This window comes from Simochromis diagramma, unplaced genomic scaffold (assembly GCF_900408965.1).
Source record: "Simochromis diagramma unplaced genomic scaffold, fSimDia1.1 OVJJ01000195.1, whole genome shotgun sequence".
Classification (NCBI taxonomy): Eukaryota; Metazoa; Chordata; class Actinopteri; order Cichliformes; family Cichlidae; genus Simochromis; species Simochromis diagramma.
In genome coordinates this window covers 8,407-24,250 of record NW_024387449.1, presented here as the reverse complement: position 1 = coordinate 24,250, position 15,844 = coordinate 8,407, and the positions used below count along the sequence as shown (strand labels likewise).

General features: G+C 41.6%; 1 protein-coding gene across 5 annotated transcripts; it reads right to left on the bottom strand.

Moving 5' to 3' along the window:
- Positions 1-1,499: 1,499 nt before the first annotated feature.
- LOC120722803 lies at positions 1,500-15,445 on the bottom strand. 5 transcript variants are annotated; one of them, XM_040013940.1, is made up of 10 exons: positions 15,397-15,445; positions 14,501-14,620; positions 12,719-12,734; positions 12,548-12,639; positions 12,123-12,173; positions 11,942-12,004; positions 11,750-11,809; positions 2,256-2,318; positions 2,113-2,175; positions 1,500-2,012 (listed from the first exon to the last, which is right to left on the bottom strand). In XM_040013940.1, the coding sequence occupies exons 1-10, from the start codon at positions 15,407-15,409 to the stop codon at positions 2,005-2,007; spliced, it is 549 nt and encodes a 182-aa protein (XP_039869874.1). In that variant the 5' UTR covers positions 15,410-15,445; the 3' UTR covers positions 1,500-2,004. The 5 variants fall into 5 exon arrangements, with proteins under 5 accessions (XP_039869874.1, XP_039869872.1, XP_039869870.1 ...); XM_040013938.1 differs by having other exon boundaries at positions 2,113-2,318; XM_040013936.1 differs by having other exon boundaries at positions 1,500-2,175.
- Between the last annotated feature and the right edge of the window lie 399 nt (positions 15,446-15,844).

Here is a 15,844-nt window from a genome sequence, read left to right as displayed (position 1 = left end):
TCTTGGGGAGGGGAAAGCTCAGAGACTTTTTGTAAATAGTTCTGGAAAAGCTGTGGAAGGATGTTTTTTGTATTTGGAGAATCAGACCAGGAGCTGGGGATTACACTGCTGTGGATGTCACTTTTTTAACTGTTTTTTTTTTTTTTTTTCACCATTTTCACTTGTAAAAAATTCCCTGTTTCTGCTAAGAAAGTGCAGCTATTCAGTCCTGCTTCCCTGCTCAGTGGCAAAACCTTAAACTATTGGCTTAAAGTAGTTTGGTCATTCTCCTGACATCAACAAGGCATTTTCACCCAGATACCTGCCACTCACTGGGGATTTTCTCCTTTATGGTCTTTTACTAGTAAACCCAGATAACCCAGACCAACCTGTCAGCCATGCCACATTCAATCACCTTTCTTCCTGATGCTCAGTTTGAAGATGAATAATATAGCAGACCAGTCACTAATAAAATGAGTCAATGAAATGTGGCCAAACCTGAAAATTAGACTTAAAATTGTGTTTATATGAGTATTTTCTCAAACAAGTCAAAAATAAAGTTTGGTTCCAGAGGAGATCTGTAGAGTTAGGCCAGGATCTCTGAGTTCAGGGTTTCACTACAGTTAAATTCAATATCTTCATAAATTCATAAAAGTTACACAGTACATGTTGGGAAATAATACCAAAACTTACAGTGTATTTTAAGATACTACAAAACAACAACAATACTGCATTTTGTTGCCTTTTATTTGTGACATGTGCAATGACAATAATTCTATTCTAGTCTAACAACAAACAAAGTAAAACTCCTGTGCCGTGGTGTTTGAATGTTTGTGTGTCTCTGTGAGTTAGTCATGTGACACAGTGGTGACCTGTCCACGTCTGCTTCTGGATGGAGGGTAATAATATTTTAAAAACAGACAAATAATGCAGAGCTGCACCTCACAGTGTGTACTGACGATGTTTTCGCACCCAGCTGTGTTTTCTTCCTCTAGAAAGCCACATGTGGGACAAGCACAGGACAGCGAGTGATGGCTCAACATCATCAAAGGCCATGACTGGATCATCAACTCGCAGAGCTCTGGACACAAATATCCACTGCGACCTAACCAACTTGTTTTAATGATCAGACTTTTCTTTCTTTCTTCAATAATTAGTAATTAATAATAGTGTACATGTGTACATACACGAATTCAAAGTACTTCTAAATGGAGAGCACTGCGCCCTACTGAAAAAAAAAATAGAAGGTAGTATCACAATACAACTCCAATAAAAGCTTTAAAGGAAATCATAAAGCCAAGAAAATCTAATCAAGCCCAAACAATCTTTAATCTTTACTCAGATTAAAATACAAGAGAAAGTGAAGTCAAGGTCAAATGTATTTATATACTATGTTTAAAACAACAGAGCTGATCACTGTGCTCTACATTCAAAATAAATAACTTTTAAAAAACTATGTAAAATTCAGAAAAAGTGAGAACAGCAAACAACATAAAAATTTAAAAAAAAAAAACATTCACAGCTTCAGATTAAAATACGAGATACACTAAAACTACAATAAAAGTATCTGACATTAAATGAATCATGATGCAGCCAGAGCTTTTTCATGTTTTTATACCAACTAATTATTTTTTTACACAATATAGATCTTTACACTCAGACAGTAAAAGTATTTGTGGGTGTTTATACCAGCACTTCCTAATGTAACTCTGCTGACTTTAAGTTGCTGCTATCAGTTACTAACAATCACAGACTTTTTTCTCTGTGGAACAGGATACATTCAAAGTTTTATACAAAAGCTCAACAATGAATAAAAATATCAGCTAAATATAAAGAGCATGACTCTGAAACAGGAAACATCTCTGTGTGCTTTATGCTAAAACACAGTACCAACTATATATCATATTATTATTCAATATCATCTTCATAAACACTAAAGACTGAGCGTGTCTGATATTTGAGCAGCAGAGGAGCAACAGTGGATTCATAAAATGCTTCTTTTTGGCTTTGCTGCTGCAGCTCTCCTCACTGACCTGTAAGACAAACACACAAAGAACACAAATGTCCAAGTTTCAGGATGTTCGCCATTTAATAACTTGAAGAATAACTCATCCTGCACAGAAGCATAATTACCAGGAAAGCTTCCTAACGCGACTTCAGAATAAACTGCTGCATCAGCTGCAGGACTTGATTTTCCTGTGAGTGGAAAGAAGATTTTAAGACCAGATAAACATGTTGAACAACATTCACTGGAGGTGATGGCAGACTTTGTTTACCTGCTTTCTTCTTGGCTTTTCCTTTTTTGGGGCGTTTGACCTCAGCATACATCAGACTGTCCTCTAAAAGAGAAGTCAGAGCTCAGGATACATTTGATCAGCAGGTTTATGACACAGAGCTGTTGGACACATGTGGATTTAAACTCTGCAGATTAAGTCTGATTTGAAAGTCCAAATGAGGAAGCAGTAACACGGTACAAAGTCTTCCAACTCTTTTGAGAGACAAAAAAGAAGATAATTTCACTTCATAAGTCCACAGTGATTGGGCAACTGAAACTTTTGACTGTGAACTCCACAGTGCTTTCTTACGATGTTACTCATCTGCAGCAAACTACATAAAGAACCTCGAACCTTCCCAAACAGCTCCATTTATACTCATCTGCCCGTCTGCATCTCTCCCTTCTTTCATCCCTTACTCATATTTTATATGCCCTACATCTATTCCACATACACACGTTTCCATGCTATTGGCACATCTGATACTTTCCTGTATCAAAAAAACAGCGTAAAAAGCGCTCTGCTGTGCTTCCAGTGATAGAGCACACTCAGATTATGTGTTATTTGATGGTCTTTGGTTATGTGATTGGTGGTCTGGTTCAGAAGCTATGGATGCTGTGATTCAGTAAATCCAGATGAAAAGTGGACTTTTTGCCTCCGTGATTAAGGACTTATGTGAAAGGCAACCCAACAAATTAGTGATGTGTTGGTCGCGAACGAAACAGCTCTTACAGCTGGGTCTTTGACGTGAACGACGCGAGCCGGTTCCTTATCGCGAGCCGTGGGGTTTTTCTTTTCCCTTCTTTCTCTCACCCTCTCTCTCGCACTTTTTTTCCGCTCCGTATGCGAGCCTTGTGCTTTGGGCTGGGAAGAGGGGGAGGGGCGGTAGTTACACGCAAAGTAGCACAGGAACAGAGCGGGAGGGAGAGACTGAGACTGTGTCCCAATTAAGAGACCGCACGCTTGAAGTACGCATTTTGAGTGCGATTACGTCACCGCCACGCGACGACGGCTGTCCCAATTCGACGTGTACTTCAAATGCATACTCCAAATGCGCCGTCGATTTCCCCAAATATCAAGCGTGGTCTGGTGTACGCTTCGTGTTCCCATATATCCCACAATTCATAGCTTCTCGTACTTATAGTACGCACCGTACGTAGTACGAGTAGTGTGCGTACTTCAAGCGTGCAGACCCTGAATTGGGACACAGCCAGAGAAAGAGAGCCAGGGACAACAACGGCTGTGTCCCAATTCAGGGTCTGCACGCTTGAAGTACGTGCACTACGCGTACGGTGCGTACTATAAGTACGAGAAGTGCGGACAGTTCTCTTCGGCCGCTCCCTTCTGCCGTCTGCCGTATTTTGGAGAAGGGTCTGGCTGCAGCTGGGGAGCGCCATTCTTGTGGGGTATTTTGCGACAAAATTATCCACACCCACCGCCGCGCTATGAATTGTGGGATATATGGGACCACGAAGCGTTCACCGGACCACACTTGATATTTGGGGAAATCGACGGCGCATTTGGAGTATGCATTTGAAGTACACTTCGAATTGGGACAGCAGTCGTCACGTGGCGGTGACGTAATCGCACTCAAAATGCGTACTTCAAGCGTGCGGTCTCTTAATTGGGACACAGCCAACGTCACATTAGAAAGGTATAGTAATCATCCACAACTATTTTCAGTTGCAGATGATAAAGGATTCAGAAAGTTTATTCATGCAGACCCATATAACATAGAATGTGCATCTTTTTTTTGTTTTCATATTTTAATTTATATTTAATTGTGTTGTGGTTTGCAGTGTTTTGCGTTGTTTCACTTTAAATTTCTTTAAAACACGTGTCAAAATCAGAGATCATTTTATATAGATGTACTATTATTGTTATGCATGGCCCGGTGATATGAGACGCTAATAATATACAAACTACAGATCCCATAATGCAGCGCTGCAGCCTCCTTGCTGAACGCTAGGCTAACTGGGAACATTCCCGCGTCAATCAAGTCAAACTGCTGTTATTGTGAAGCTAGCCGCTCACAATGGTGCAGAGAAACGTTGATTCTGAAAGCAGAGCCTTTCAGCGCCAGTGGGTGACTGAATATATGTTTACAGACATTGCTGGTAAACTCGTGTGTCTTATTAGTGGAGCTAATGTGGCTGTAATGAAGGAATTTAATTTAAGACGGCACTACGAGACAAAACGTCAGGATAAGCTGAAAAACCTAAATGCAGAAACTACAGGAAATAATGATGGGATTTCCGGCTCTTTTTAGAGAACCGGCTCTTTCGGTTCGGCTCAATAAAAAGAGCCGGCTCTTTCGGCTCCGAACCGGCTCTTCAGGTTGTTTTGTTGCTTTAATTGATATATTATTAACAATAATATAAAATTATGCACAAAAGGAATTACTGATGTACAAAAAAAGTGGTTTTATTTATATATGTTTATATATAAATATATGCGGTGGCCCCTAGAGACAAAGCACGTACAAACTCCAAAACACATTTCTAGCATGAACTGAACTTCCAACACAGAGCTACCTAGATCACTTAAATTACACAATTGAAAGCATGAAAGCATATGTGTATTGTTTATGTATTTATACACAAGCATTCATATATAGTCAAATAATTTAAAAAAAATGTTCATTTACACGTTATTACCACACACTTCTGTGCTTCTGAGTTTTAACGTGTTTTAGAGTTCGTAGGTGATTTGAAGTTTGTATGTGCTTTGTCTGTAGGGGCCACCATAAATATACTTTTATTTATTCACTCCACATAAAATGTAATAAATAAATCATATAATACAAAAATCAACTATTCACATTTCAACTTTTAACTATTTAAATTTTCAGCTTTTTCCTTTTACAAATTTAAAGTGAAACAACACAAAACACTGCAAACCACAACACAATTAAATATAAATTATAATATGAAAACAAAAAGAAGATGCATATCCTCTGTCATATGGACCTGCATGAATAAACTTTCTGAATCCTTTATCATCTGCAACTGAAAATAGTTGTGGATGGTTACTATACCTTTCTAATGTGACGTTGTTGTCCCTGGCTCTCTTTTTCTCTCTCTCCCTCCCACTCTGTTCCTGTGCTACTGAGTGTAACTACCGCCCCTCCCCCCTCTTCCCAGCGTAAAGCACAAGGCTCGCATGCTGAGTGAAGTGGAAAAAAGTGCGAGAGAGAGGGTGAGAGAAAGAAAAAAAAAACCCATGGCTCGCGATAAGGAGCCGGCTTGTGTCGTTCACGTCAAAGATCCGGCTCTAAGAGCAATTTCGTTCGCGACCGACCCATCACTAACAGAAAGTAGAAGAGCTAAAGAAGAATCTGACATTTCAGCAGACTTTTTTCACCAGAGCAAAAATCACAAAGTGAAGCTGTTGTGAAAGCAAGTTTTATTGTAGAAGAGGAGATAGCCAAATCAGCCCGGTACCACTCTGAAGAGCTGCATGATGAAGGTGTGCGACGTCTTGTGTCCAGACAAAACGCAGATTTTGACAAATGTGAGCCTGAGGAGAAATACGATTGCTGATCGGGTTTGTGACATGGCCACTGATTTAAGAACACAGTTGTGTGAAAGAAGCAAAAACTTTATTGCATCTTGCTGTGGATGAAAGTACAGACATGATTGTCGTGGTTTTAGGCAAGGATTCAAGCGACACCTTGTAGAGCACTCAAACTCTGACCTTTATTATCTACTTCCTGTTTCAGAACCCCCGTTTCACAATAAAATAGGTTATACTCAAACAGATTACACCACATCCTCCTTTCGTTGAAAACATCAAACTTACAAGAACATTTACTGCATATATGAAAACTGTACTCTTTTTTTTTTTTCTTAGAACCTTTCATAGAAACTTTTCTTTCTCTTCAACCTCTTCTCCTTTACTTTTAAACCCATGTGTTTTTTTTTTTGTTTTGTTTATTTTCACAAGTCCAGTCTTTGTGGTTTTTTTGACAACCCTGCCAGCCCTAGTTCTGACAGGACCTGGGTCTTCTGTCTTAGGAGTCAGAGTTGTAGCCGCCGATAGGTTTGAAGCAGGCAGGGCGTTCTCTGTTTGACTGACAGGCGTAATTGGGGTTTGTAACTTTGGTGTGGCATCTGGCAATGGCTGGAGGTGATGCCTATTTCTCCTGATGGCTCCTGAAGGGGTCTCGACAATGTATGAGCGGGGTGTGGAGTGAGAGGAGATGACAGTCCCTTCACGCCTAGTGTCTGTAATCCACACTGGTTGTCCCGGTGAGAGTGGAGGAAGTTCTGTCACACGATGTCTCCTGTTGTACGCAACACTGTCCTTCATCACTCTCTCTCTCGCTTTTGTCAACACTGTAGCCTTGTTGGGCAGGCTGGGATTGAGCAAAGAAGGAAGCTGGGGAACTGACGTGCGCAGTCTTCGTCCCATTAGTAGTTGCGCAGGGCTATATCCATTAGCCAATGGGGTTGCTCTGTAAGCTAGAAGTGCAAGATATGGGTCTTTTGCTTTCTTTAGCAGACTTTTCACAGTTTGGACATGACGCTCAGCCTCACCATTGCTTTGTGCAAATCTTGAACTGCTTGTTACATGCCTGAACCCATAAGCTGCTGCAAAGTCTTTGAACTGTTGGCTTGAAAACTGAGGTCCATTGTCACTGTAGAGAAACTCTGGAATCCCATGTCTGGAAAAGATTGATTTTAGATGCACTATAACGTCCTCCGATCTTGTGGGAGTAAGTTTGGCTATTTCCACAAATTTAGAGTAGTAGTCCACCAGAAGCACATAGTTGCTGTTGTTAAACGTAAAAAGGTCTGCTCCAACTTTTTGCCATGGTCTCTCAGGGAGTTGGCTTGGCATTAAAGGTTGCACTGGGTTGGTACGCTCTTTGATGCATATGGTGCAGTTTTTCACAAGTTCATTTATTTGCCCACTCAGACTAGGCCACCATACTGTCTTCCTGGCTCTCTCTCTGCATCTAGACATTCCCTGATGTCCCTCGTGTAGGGCAATGAGGACAGAGTGGCGCATAGCAGTAGGGATCACTAGTCTGGTGCCTTTCAGTAGCAGATCGTCGTGTACCGTTAAGGTGTCTCTGTGTGGCCAATATGCTTTAATTGGGCCTGTGAGATTGCTGTATTCTGGCCAGCTGCTCTGACAAAAAGCCATGACATCTGAGCACATGCTGTCCGTTTTAAGCTGTTCCTTTAACTGTGTGATGTATGTCGAGGTAGCAGGCATGCATTTGACTATTTCATCCACATATATATTTGTGTCATCCAGTAGTTCAGCTGTATCCTTAGAATCAGGGTCTTGGTTAACGGGTGCACGTGACAGTGCATCTGCTGTGAGGAGTGCTTTGCCTGGAGTGTGTGAGATGGTGTAACTGTACCTCATGAGCCTTAGGCGGAACCGTTGGATTCTGGGTGGAAGCTCCGTTAGAGCTTGCTGTCCTAGCAGGCTGACGAGTGGTTTGTGGTCAGTCTCTAAGGAGAAGTGTCTCCCGATGAGAAAATCTTTGAATCTTTCACAACCCCATGTTAGTCCAAGCGCCTCCTTCTCCACCTGTGCATACCTCTGTTCTGTTTCCGTTAAAGAACGAGACGCATATGCAACAGGTCTCCATTGCTCTCCCTCTTTTTGAAATAGGACTGCTCCCAGTCCATAGGAGGAAGCATCTGCAGACAGTTTTAACTCTTTGTTTGGGTCATAGAGTGCAAGAATGGGAGTTGACGTCAGATCGCCTTTTAGCTGATTGAATGCTTTTTGCTGTGCGCAGCTCCAAACCCACTGATTTTTCTTTGAGAGTAGGTCTCTTAGGGGCTTGTCTCTTTCGGCCAGTCCTGGGATGAATTTGCCTAATTGGTTAACCATCCCGAGAAAGCTGCGCACCTCACTGACGTTTGATGGCTCTTTCATTGCTGTGATCGCTCTAATTTTGTCTGGGTCTGGCTGTACTCCCTCCACAGACAAAACGTGTCTGAGGAACTTCACTTCCTGTTTGCTCAGGTCACATTTCTCCAGGTTTAGTGTGACACTGGCCTCTTGGAGTTTATTGAGCACTGTGTGCAGCCTGGCGTTGTGCTCCTGCTGATCCTGTCCCCAAATGAGGATGTCATCCATGTGACAAACCACACCTGGCAGCCCATTAAGCATCACTGACATTCTACGCTGAAAATGTTCTGGGGCTGACGCTATTCCGAAGGGAAGTCTGTTAAAGTGGAAGCGCCCAAAGGGTGTAATGAATGTTGTGTAGTGTGCTGACTCTGGTGACAATGGAACCTGCCAGAAGCCTCTTTTTGCGCCTAACTCACTGAAGACTTTTGCTCCCGCCAGGGATCCAAGTGTCTGTTCAACCGAAGGCAGGATGTACTTTTCTCTGCACACTGCTTCATTGAGGTGAGTGAGGTCAACACAAATACGCACAGAGTCGTTTTTTGTTGGCACTGGGACCATACCTGCACACCATTCTGTTGGTTCTTCAACTCTGCTGATTACTCCCATGGACTCCATTCTTTCCAGTTCCCGTTTCACCTTTCCTAACAAAGGGATGGGGAGCCGTCTTGGTGTGGCCAGGGAAAAAGGCACAGCATTGGGTTTCAACTTAATCGTATAAGGTTGTTGCATTAAACCTAATCCCTGACACAGCTTTGGGTAGTTCTCATTCAACACATTCAAGTCAATACTGTCAGCTCTACACACAAGGTTCAGCTTGACACTTGCTGGCCTGCTTAACAGTGCTATGTGCAAATCTTTGATAATGTACACATGTTCCTGTATTTCCTGTTCGCCTTTGCAAATTGTTTCTCTGCTCATACCCAACACATCAAGTGGAGTACCACCTGGACCAAACAATGGTCTATCTGGTTTACATAACTCTGTCTCATTTTGGTTTATGCAGTAATACATCTGGGCTGGGATAACAGAGACATCAGCTCCTGTGTCTATCTTAAATCTAACTTCGTGGTTTCTGATAGTAAGGTCTGCATACCAAGGATCTGAACCTGCGTCTACAGAACCAAGGAACACGGGTGTATCATCACTTTTCTCTGTTTCTATCACATGCACAGATTTAACAGATTTACACACTTTACTGAAGTGTCCTCTTTTACCACATGAGTGACATGTTGCATCTTTTGCTGGGCATTGTCCTTTACCATGCGCAGGGGTTTTCCCACACCTGTAGCATGATCTCCCATTTGGTGTTTTGTCCTTTGTTGTGCATTTACGTTCTCTTCGGGGTTTGAATGTTGAATGCTTTTGTTCCCTGTGCTTCGCTGTCACAGCATCTATTTCCATCTTATTTTCCCCTCTGATGTCTTTCTGTTGTTTTTTGATGACTTCAGACTGCCGGGCCTGATTAACCGCTTTCTCCAACGTCAAATCTTTCTCCATTTGAAGTCTCTCCGCTAAGCTGATGTCCCTCAGACCCACGACGAGGCGATCTCTTATTAACTCATTGTGCAGTGCACCATAACTGCAGTTTACAGCTAAAGCATAAAGTGCGGTAACAAACGAGTCAACAGTCTCATTAGCTTGCTGCGTTCTTTGATTAAAGCGGGCTCTCTCATAGATAATGTTTTTCCTGGGAACAAAGTACGTATCCAAAGTGTCTCTTACTGCTTGGTACTGCTGCCTTTGTATGTCCGATAAAGCTTGCCCTCGGAGGATATCATCTGCTTCATCCCCCATGCAGTAGATGAGTGTGTTTACCTGGTTAGCCTCTGAGCTAAGGTGCAGGTTGCTTCCAAGTCGAAATCTTTCAAACCTCCTTATCCACTTTTCCCATTGCTGTGGCTTTGAGAAATCAAACAGCTCGGGAGGCTGGATGGTGAATGTGGCATTCGGGGGTAAGTTGGCGTTAGCATTATAGCCGCCGTTAGCTTGCTGGTGGGGCCATGACATGCGAGGCTGTGTAGCTGTTGCGCTAGCTCCTGCTTCTTCGTCTGGAGAAAAACTCTTTACCGCTCCCAAAGCCGCTTGCTGTCACTCCCCGATGACAAGGCTCTTACTGCAATCCCACTTCTGACACCATGTCGTGGTTTTAGGCAAGGATTCAAGCGACACCTTGTAGAGCACTCAAACTCCGACCTTTATTATTCTACTTCCTGTTTCAGAACCCCCCTTTCACAATAAAACAGGTTGTACTTAAACAGATTACACCACAATGATGGACATTGCACAGCTGACCATCTTCATCCGTGGAGAGGAAATATTGAACATTAAATCGATGCACAGGACAACGACAGGAAAAGACATTTTTTAAAACGTATGTCAAAGTGTAACTGACATGAAACTGCCCTGGGACAAACTTGTTGGACTTACAACGGATGGAGCGCAGGTGTTGTGCGGTGAAAAAAGCGGACTAGTCAGCAGGATGCGAGTAAAGATGCAGGAGGAGAACTGTACTGGTGAGTTAACAGCATATCACTGCATCACACACCAGGAAAGGCTGTGTGGTAAAGTCCTAAAAATGGAGCATGTAATGATCACCGTAACGCAGACCGTACATTTTATCTGAGCTAAAAGTTTAAATGACAGTCAATTTCAGTCTTTTACGTGTGAAATAGATTCAGAGTTTGCCGAAATTTCTCATCATACAGAGGTCTGTTGGCTGAGTTGGGATAAAAATTCTCAATAGAGTTTTTGAGCTCAGCAAGGAAATCTGTCAGTTCATGGATATGGCATGTATGATGCGGTGAAGGCATTTCAAGTGAAGCTGTCACAAATGCACCAGTGCAATCTGCCTCACTTTCCCTGTTGCCAAGTAATGTTGAACCAAGTCAGCGGACTTTGCTGAACTGCACCTGTGCAGATTCAGATGGAGCTGCAGAGTAATGATACACTCAAGGTAAAGTACGACACTGAATGGCCGCACAGTTTACTAGTTCCATTCCTGAAGCAGTGCCCAGCTCCGTCTACATGCGGCTCCAACCTTGTGTATGCTTTCATTTATTTTTTCTGGGGTTTTTGGCAGCATGTTCATATTTCTAACTTGCATAATTTTGACAGGATATATTTTTATGAAGAGCAAAATATTTAAATTTAAAGTTTATTATTTTTAAGTTTATTTAATCTGGAATAATATTCCTGTCTGTTTTTATTCATATTTATGTTTAAAAACATTGTTTTAGTGTTCAATAAATGTTTATCTTGTTTGGCCCGCAACCTAAAGTGTGCCTTGAGTTTTGGCCCCCTGTGCAATTGAGTTTGACACCCCTGCTTTAAAAGGAAAAAGCTGAAAATTTAAATAGTTAAAAGTTGAAATGTGAATAGTTGATTTTTGTATTATATGATTTATTTATTATATTTTCTGTGGAGTGAATAAATAAAAGTATATTTACGGTGGCCCCTACAGACAAAGGAACACGTATAAACTTCAAAACACGTAAAAATTCCAAAACATGTACAAAAGACAACAGAAGTGCTCCAGGATGCTAGGCGCAGTGTTGAGCTTTTGTTACCTAGTGGCTACACAAGCACACAAACACTGAATGTGACTGTTGTGACTGTACCTGCAGCTCCCGTCTTCACCTCAGAGTAAACAGCACTCTGCTCTGGTTTATGATGCTTCCCTGTGAAGATGATCAGATTGTTGGACATAAGGAAATAATTAACTGTCAAATTTTTTAAAATGTTTATTTATTGTGTTTTTACATTACATTTACATTTATTAATTTTAAACTGCACATGTTTTATGTACTTACGCTTCTTTTCAAAGTTTTTAAGTTCAATCAGAGCGTATGTGACATCTTCATGTTCATCTGATCCTGAAATGTTCATATTTTAGTTACAGGATTGTAAACATTTCACATGGAATTAGTTTCATTAAATCAAAAACAAGTTTCTTCTCTAAATTCTCTGTGTTTTTCAACAAATATACTGCACCATTTCTGTTGTCTTCAACCGGCGTAACTGAGTCATAGATGTGATTGGTACCTAAAAAAAGATGAGCCAGGGTCAAATTAATCATTGAATAAAAAACTAAAGATTAAATAATTATGTTTAAGTCAAAACCAGGACTATGACATATTTTCAAACCATGTTGTTACTCTTTGTGTTGTTATGATATTAAACAACATTGGATTCTTTCAGTTGACTTAAAGACACAGTCAGGTTGTAAAATCCTGTTTATTTCTCATTTTATGTTCATGTGTCAGCTGGCTGTTTGGATGTTTGTCCAACTAGATTTTGACGAACGTTCTTTGAAAAACTGCTGAGCACAAAATGAACCTAAAAACTGTTCCTGTTAATGAAGATTGATTTTAAAAGTCAATATAAATAATGATAATAAAGATGGATTAAATACTGACCAGGATGAACAGAGTCGTACACATGAGTTTCATTCTGGTTGACTCCATGATTTGTGGAGGAGCCCGGACTGTGACTCTCAGACTGGATCGACCTAAAACAGGAAATAAACACAATAAACTCAAAAGTAACTGATGTTTGTTTAAAATAATAATAAAAAGTGTTTTACCAACCTGGTGAAGCAGGAATCTGTGAAAGAGACAAATGTTATTACACATGTTTGTCATGTATAAATTGTTCCACTGATATTTTGTGTCATGAGATCAGAATACATGTACAGTGGGGCAAAAAAGTATTTAGTCAGCCACCGATTGTGCAAGTTCCCCCACCTAAAATGATGACAGAGGTCAGTAATTTGCACCAGAGGTACACTTCAACTGTGAGAGACAGAATGTGAAAAACAAATCCATGAATCCACATGGTAGGATTTGTAAAGAATTTATTCGTAAATCAGGGTGGAAAATAAGTATTTGGTCAATAACAAAAATACAACTCAATACTTTGTAACATAACCTTTGTTGGCAATAACAGAGGTCAAACGTTTACTATAGGTCTTTACCAGGTTTGCACACACAGTAGCTGGTATTTTGGCCCATTCCTCCATGCAGATCTTCTCGAGAGCAGTGATGTTTTGGGGCTGTCGCCGAGCAACATGGACTTTCAACTCCCGCCACAGATTTTCTATGGGGTTGAGGTCTGGAGACTGGCTAGGCCACTCCAGGACTTTCAAATGCTTCTTACGGAGCCACTCCTTTGTTGCCCAGGCGGTGTGTTTTGGATCATTGTCATGTTGGAAGACCCAGCCTCGTTTCATCTTCAAAGTTCTCACTGATGGAAGGAGGTTTTGGCTCAAAATCTCACGATACATGGCCCCCATTCATTCTGTCCTTAACACGGATCAGTCGTCCTGTCCCCTTGGCAGAAAAACAGCCCCATAGCATGATGTTTCCACCCCCATGCTTCACAGTAGGTATGGTGTTCTTGGGATGCAACTCAGTATTCTTCTTCCTCCAAACACGACGAGTTGAGTTTATACCAAAAAGTTCTACTTTGGTTTCATCTGACCACATGACATTCTCCCAATCCTCTGCTGTATCATCCATGTGCTCTGTGGCAAACTTCAGACGGGCCTGGACATGCACTGGCTTCAGCAGCGGAACACGTCTGGCACTGCGGGATTTGATTCCCTGCCGTTGTAGTGTGTTACTGATGGTGACCTTTGTTACTTTGGTCCCAGCTCTCTGCAGGTCATTCACCAGGTTCCCCCCGTGTGGTTCTGGGATCTTTGCTCACCGTTCTCATGATCATTTTGACCCCACGGGATGAGATCTTGCGTGGAGCCCCAGATCGAGGGAGATTATCAGTGGTCTTGTATGTCTTCCATTTTCTGATGATTGCTCCCACAGTTGATTTTTTCACACCAAGCTGCTTGCCTATTGTAGATTCACTCTTCCCAGTCTGGTGCAGGTCTACAATACTTTTCCTGGTGTCCTTCGAAAGCTCTTTGGTCTTGGCCATGGCGGAGTTTGGAGTCTGACTGTTTGAGGCTGTGGACAGGTGTCTTTTATACAGATGATGAGTTCAAACAGGCGCCATTCATACAGGTAACGAGTGGGGACAGAAAAGCTTCTTACAGAAGACGTTACAGGTCTGTGAGAGCCAGAGATCTTCCTTGTTTGAGGTGACCAAATACTTATTTTCCACCCTAATTTACGAATAAATTCTTTACAAATCCTACCATGTGGATTCATGGATTTTTTTTTCCACATTCTGTCTCTCACAGTTGAAGTGTACCTCTGGTGCAAATTACTGACCTCTGTCATCATTTAAGTGGGGGAACTTGCACAATCGATGGCTGACTAAATACTTTTTTGCCCCACTGTATATGTGTGAATAATTAAAGTGCATGTAGTAAATAAACTCTCTAATACAGCATGAAAAGAAGAGGCTCTTACACTTGGACTGTCTGCAGCGATACAACAAGAGCAGGAGAATAATAATGAGAGAGACTCCACAAACCAGTCCAACCATCAACCACACAGGAGATGAAGAGCTGTCAGCTCCTGACACAGTTACTGTAACAACAAACAATAATGAATATTTCAGTGAGGTAACCAGGCAGGTCTCCGAGGATCCTTTCTAGGAAAATAAGATTTGTATGCTAAACAGATTTCCCCTTGTTTCAGTTTCTTCCTGCTTCAAGATTCGTTTTCATGCCATCATTCACTTCCAGTCAGACGCCTGCCGCCTTGGATCATTACCCCCCTATTCACCACCACTGCTGCCCCCTCAGAGCCTCTTCGTCACTTGCCTGCCTGCCCATCGTTCAACAGTTTCCACAGACCTCTGCTTTATCCATTACCCCCAGCTAGTCTGGACTCCAAGTAAGGCATTGTTGCAGCCACTTTATGAACACTCTCTGTCTTGTCACATTCCCTCTCAGATTTTCCTGCCCTGCCGCGCTCACGCTGTTATGTCTGCTCCTCTGGCCTGTCTCTCTCACCTCAGTTAAGATGTTTTTGTAGGACTCGCTCATTAAGTTTAGGTTTATTTATGTCTTGTTCTTGTTGACCAAGTCAAGCTCACAATCTGTTGTGTTAAATTATTTATCCTTTGTTTGAGTAAACTTTGACTCATTACATCCTCTGCTGTTTTCACCTGAGTCCCACACTTGAGTCCTGAATCACAACAATATTAAACCTGACAATATAGAGATATTATATAATAGTTTTATAAAGTTCTTACAAAATAGATCCAGGTGACTTCGAGCCTTTAAACAGACAATCTAATGTTCCTTCTCAAGCATGAAACTCATTTATAAAGATCCATCAAATGTTTTGTTCCTGCTCACCTTTAACTGACATCCAGCTCTGTGCTGACTCTCTTCCTGAGTACTGACACTTGTAGAAACCTTCATCAGACTTTGACACTGCAGAGATCTTCAGCTCCCCTCGGGTATCATTTTGAATAAGTTTGTCATTGTGATAGAAAAACACATTGGAAAGTATTTTTTGTGTTCTCAAACTGCAGCTCAGATTAACAGAAGCTCCCTCAGTCACAGGATGAACAGGACTCACCAGGATAGGACCATCATCATCTGTGACACAATCACACACAATTGTTTCAGTCAGACCAGCTGGTGCAAACCTTTGAGAAAAAGCTGTGAGTCATGTCTCATGATCTACATGCAGACCTGACTTCAGAGAGATTTTCTGAGATTTTCCTTTCGGAGATCTCAGCCTGGTTTTAATGACTGGAGACAATATTGAACTAGTGACTATATTTCAGTGTTTCGATGT